Source organism: Mastomys coucha, unplaced genomic scaffold (genome assembly GCF_008632895.1).
Source record: "Mastomys coucha isolate ucsf_1 unplaced genomic scaffold, UCSF_Mcou_1 pScaffold23, whole genome shotgun sequence".
NCBI classification, from domain to species: domain Eukaryota; kingdom Metazoa; phylum Chordata; class Mammalia; order Rodentia; family Muridae; genus Mastomys; species Mastomys coucha.
This window is the reverse complement of record NW_022196906.1, coordinates 100,543,790-100,548,414: the sequence shown is the minus strand read 5'-3', so window position 1 is coordinate 100,548,414 and position 4,625 is coordinate 100,543,790. Positions and strand designations below refer to the sequence as shown.

The window sequence follows — 4,625 nt, the reverse complement described above, 5'->3', positions numbered from 1 at the left end:
AGGCGTGCGCCACCAATGCCCAGCTACTTCATGTCTCTTGAGCTTCAATTTTTCTGGTTGAAAATAAGGCTCTCTTCTCCAGCACTGTTATGAAAGTTAAATATAAAGTGTTTAAGCTGTTTGCCATTAAGAACAGGGGATTTCTAATTCCCACATTCTTTCTCTGGTTGGTTACTTTGCCCCTTGGATGACAATAGAGGAACGCAGGCTTTCCATATCTACATGAGAAATAAGCTCCGTATCAAATTATCCTAGAGCACAGTTTCAGCAGCCCTGGAAAGTAGTAGAATGCCATTTTCCTTTGAGGGGAGAGTGGATTTTGAAGCCAGATCTCATTGGTCTTGATATTGTTCTAAATAGATAGGTGATAGATAGATAGATAGATAGATAGATAGATAGATAGATAGATAGATAGATAGGTAGGTAGGTAGGTAGGTAGGTAGGTAGGTAGGTAGGTAGATAGATAGATAGATAGATAGATAGATAGATAGATAGATAGATAGATAGAGATAACCAAAAATGACCTTGAACTCCTGATCCTCTTGCCTCTACCCCCAGAGTTCTGGGATTACAGGACATCACCTAGCAATCTAGAATAGCTACTTCACGGCCTGTCTCTCCACTCTTTGTCCTAGCAGAGAACTGAAAGTAAGTAATGGAGTCAGAAAGCAGAAGAAGAAAGAGACCCCTCTCTGAGCTTTCTCCCCATTGAAGGCCACACAGTTAAAGTTGAAGGATAGTAAAGGCCAAGGAGTCTCATGGATGTGAACCTAGACCTGTTTACTCTTCCCACAAGCCAGCCCGTTCATACTGATCTCCTGTTGGATGACTGTCTATATTTGGAATCTTTGCCTAAAGCACACTAACTCCTTCCCTAGGATTCGATGTCAGAACAGTGATGTTGTAATCAGAGAAGAGGCCAAAGGGCGTGGCCAGAGATAATATATTTAGGGCCATTCTTCACAGTGTATTTGCCTAGCACAAGGCAGAAACTGTAGCATGAAGGGGGCTAAATGTCCTTCTAGATCCTCCCCCATTCCCACCCTATTTGATCCCCCAGTGAAGCAATCAGTAACCATGCCACTGACTTCTGAAGTTTGGACATCCCGGAGGCCATGCTACAGTGCAGGGGGTACAGAGAAAGCTAGAGGCAATCATTCCAAGTTTCTTTTTCTTTTTTTTTCTTTTTTTTTTTTTTTTTTGGTTTTTAGAGATCGGGTTTCTCTGTGTAGCCCTAGCTGTCTTGGAACTCACTCTGTAGACCAGGCTGGCCTCGAACTCAGAAATCCACCTGCCTCTGCCTCCCAAGTGCTGGGATTAAAGGCGTGCACCCAGCCATTCCAAATTTCTTTAGCCTCAGATTCCTTTAAGAGGAAACAGCAGGGCTGGGCGGTGGTGGCACACGCCTTTAATCCCAGCACTTGGGAGGCAGAGGCAGGTGGATTTCTGAGTTCGAGGCCAGCCTGGTTCCAGGACAGCCAGGGCTACTCAGAGAAACCCTGTCTAGAAAAAAACAAAAAATAAAAATAAAAAATAAAATAAAATAAAATAAGAGGAAACAGCAGTAGAGTTGACATCAAACAGGCAATACTAGCCTTGCCTTCAAGATCCCAGAAGACAAATAAGTTTATGGCTATAAGAGTTCTGCAGGATGCAGGGAATCACTGGTCTGACCCATTGGAAGACACTGTCGGGTTTGGTTGGGCAGACCCTTTGGAAGATTCACGCCGTAAGTTCTTTCATTTCAAAAGAATAATAATGTCCAGGGAGAAGACATCTGAGCTTTCCTGATCTCCCCCTTCATCCCCTACCCCATTCAGAGACCACCACCATCACCCAGAGTAACCACTGCCTGCCTCTCTACACGTCTGAATTATATGAGCCTGGATCCCTGGCATAGGATCCAAATCTAGGCTAGAATACCTCCTTAGGCCCGGAAGCCAACACTATAGAAGAGAGACATTGCTAGGTGCAAAGGGTATACTGGGCTCTTACCGTAGGGACAGCTCTTCTTCATTCCCTAATTAGTGGGAGGTGTACCTCTGTGAAAAGTCACATGATGTTCCTGAGGGGAGCCCCATGTGCCCAGCTTCTGATTCACTGGGTTCAGACTTGTCACAAGAGTTTTTTGTGAAGTCACAAAGCTAACTCCGCCCACATAGGGCCAAGGACCAGGTCAACAAGGAACAAGTTGCAAATGACTAGGACTTCAGAAAACAGCCTTTGGACCGAAAAGAGAAATGTGGATCCTGAAAGACCTCACTGGACCAGCCTCAGTTTGAAGTGGGTGAGGGGATCTGTCAGAGACCTGGGGTTGAAGACAGATTCTCAGGGTTCATCAGTAACTTCTAGGAGCTTGGGATTCTGACTCTCACCTGTGTCTCCCTCTTTAGACGCCTCTGGGGAACTCTTCCCCCAGTTTAATACATATAGGGATCCTGGTTGCTGGCATTTAGGTTTAGGGTATTCCATGAGAAATGGAAGTTTAAACCTTTGATCCAGAACCACTTCGTCTCCTTAATGAGATCCATCTATGATTATCAATTTGTTTGGTCTGATTCCTGGGCAAGCACAGGCCACCCATATTCTGCTACATTGAAAAGCAACCCTGCTGGTGATGAAAGTGCACATCTATAATCCCAGCACTTGGAAGGAGGATCAGGAGTTCAAGGTCAGCAGTGAATGAAAAAAGAAATAAAAGGAAGTGACTACTGAAACTTCAGGCCAGGCTGAAAGACAGGAAATCCAAGAAAAAAAAGGGGGTAGGGATGAAAGAAGAGAAGAGAGGTAAAGAAATCTTGGTGGACTTTGAGTTCTTTATCTTACCCGTTAGACTATTCAGAGTAAAAAAGACTGTTAGCAGAACAAATGAGTGCCCAGTACCCACTCCAAAATGTACAGACTTAATTCCTGAAGAGCTAACCAGAGGGGGGGGGGAAATAAAATTAAAGACAGCACTTAATTCTATAAAGTGGAGAAGGCTGTCACTGCTGCGGAGGTCACAGGTTATATGTAGGTCATGACAAGAGCCACTGATAGTAACCATGGTTTAAAAACCTAGCCCAGCGGTGGAGGTGCACAACAGTGATCCTAGCCCTCGGGAGGTAGAAGCAGGCAGATCTTTGAATTCAGGGCCAGCCTGCTCTTCATAGTGGGTTCCAAGATAGCCAAGGCTACATAGAGAAATCCTGTCTCAAAAAAAATAAAATAAAATAAAATAATAAAGCCTGGGGAGACGTACTGGTGGTCTGAGAAGGTTCTGGGCACTCGTTTGTTCTGCTAACAGCCTTTTTACCTTGAGTAGTTGAGTCCCTAGGTTCACACCAGGCAGTTCACAAATACCTGTAACAAAATCTCCAGGGCATCCAGCTCTTCTGGCCTCCATTGGTACCTATACACACGCAACAGATCTGTACACATAAAAAATAAATACAATTTTAAAGGGAAAAAAACTATGTTTCAATTTGGGATTCATAAGCCACTGTTCTGTTGCCTAGCCTAGACCCCTTTGTACCTTGAGGTAGGAAGGATGTAACACAGGACACTATTGGACCTGCCTTCAAGGGCCTACAGTCCAGGAACTGAGAAGTCAGACCTTCCTTTAAAAAGAGGGCTACCGGTGCTCACTTTGGCGGTACATATACTAGAACTGTAACGGCACAGAAGTCATCATAGCCCCTGTCCGAGGATGGCATACACTTTGTAAATCAGTCCCTATAATTAAGAAGCAAAAGAGGACTACTGGGGGCTAGAGTGTAACTCAACGGTGGACCATTTGACCAGGATGTCCATGTGTTCCATCCCCAGCATCAACAAAGGAAAAAAGAAGGGGAGGAGGAGATTATACCCTGATCCCTTTGCAAATGAAGGGGCAGCATGGAATGCTGAGGATTTGCAACAGTTGAACTACAGTTCCACTGCCTCTCAGGGTCTACAGGCAAGGATCTGGGACTCGTTCATTCTTCTGAGAGCAGGTTCACGCTGTATGTCTCCTGTAAGACCAAGGAGTGCTCTTGGCCATTTTATCACTACCTTTAAGCTAAGTGTGTTCCCTTCATGGGGGCTTCTACTGTCAGCTATGGAACCTGAAGGTGTGCTGTGAGGTGGGTCTGGCCTCAAGGAATAGAACACTCATGACTATGGGCAGGCTCCTCCTCTATGATCCATAGTTATGTTTTTACTTCACCTATGATCTTTAAATGGTATTGATACTATTTTTGCACAGAATTTTTTTCCAGTAAAATTTTGTGCATATGTTTCATAAATAGATTTAAGAAAAAGAGGTGCGTTGGAATTTGAGAGACATGACAGGGTAGGGTATTCTCAGTTCCAAGAAATCCCTGGGGTTCCCAGGAACTCAGAAAGCTATGTACTTCCAGGACCTTCCAGGTTTGAGCTCTTGCATCTGTGACAACAAAGATAGCAACATCTTTAATGAAGAACGGAAACAAGATGAGAAAAACGTTAAAGGATAGGCTAAAGGCAAGGAGGTGCCTTTCCTGGAGACGGCCCACTGTTTTTGCATGGCTGTAATGGGTAAATTCTGAATTGCAGGACTTTCAGAAATCTCATCTTAGGACTGCTTCTTAGTGCTGGTATGTATTTCCAGTCATTATTACATGGTC

General features: G+C 44.3%; 1 protein-coding gene across 1 annotated transcript in view; it reads right to left on the bottom strand.

The window, feature by feature from the left end:
* The window catches only part of Dcaf1 (DDB1 and CUL4 associated factor 1), a 72,109-nt gene extending 70,006 nt beyond the window's left edge, over positions 1-2,103 (bottom strand). Inside the window, exon 1 of the mRNA XM_031343667.1 lies at positions 1,996-2,103. Within this exon, the coding sequence (XP_031199527.1) occupies positions 1,996-2,017 (22 nt within the window). The 5' untranslated portion in view covers positions 2,018-2,103. The remainder of the gene's footprint in view (positions 1-1,995) is intronic.
* Between the last annotated feature and the right edge of the window lie 2,522 nt (positions 2,104-4,625).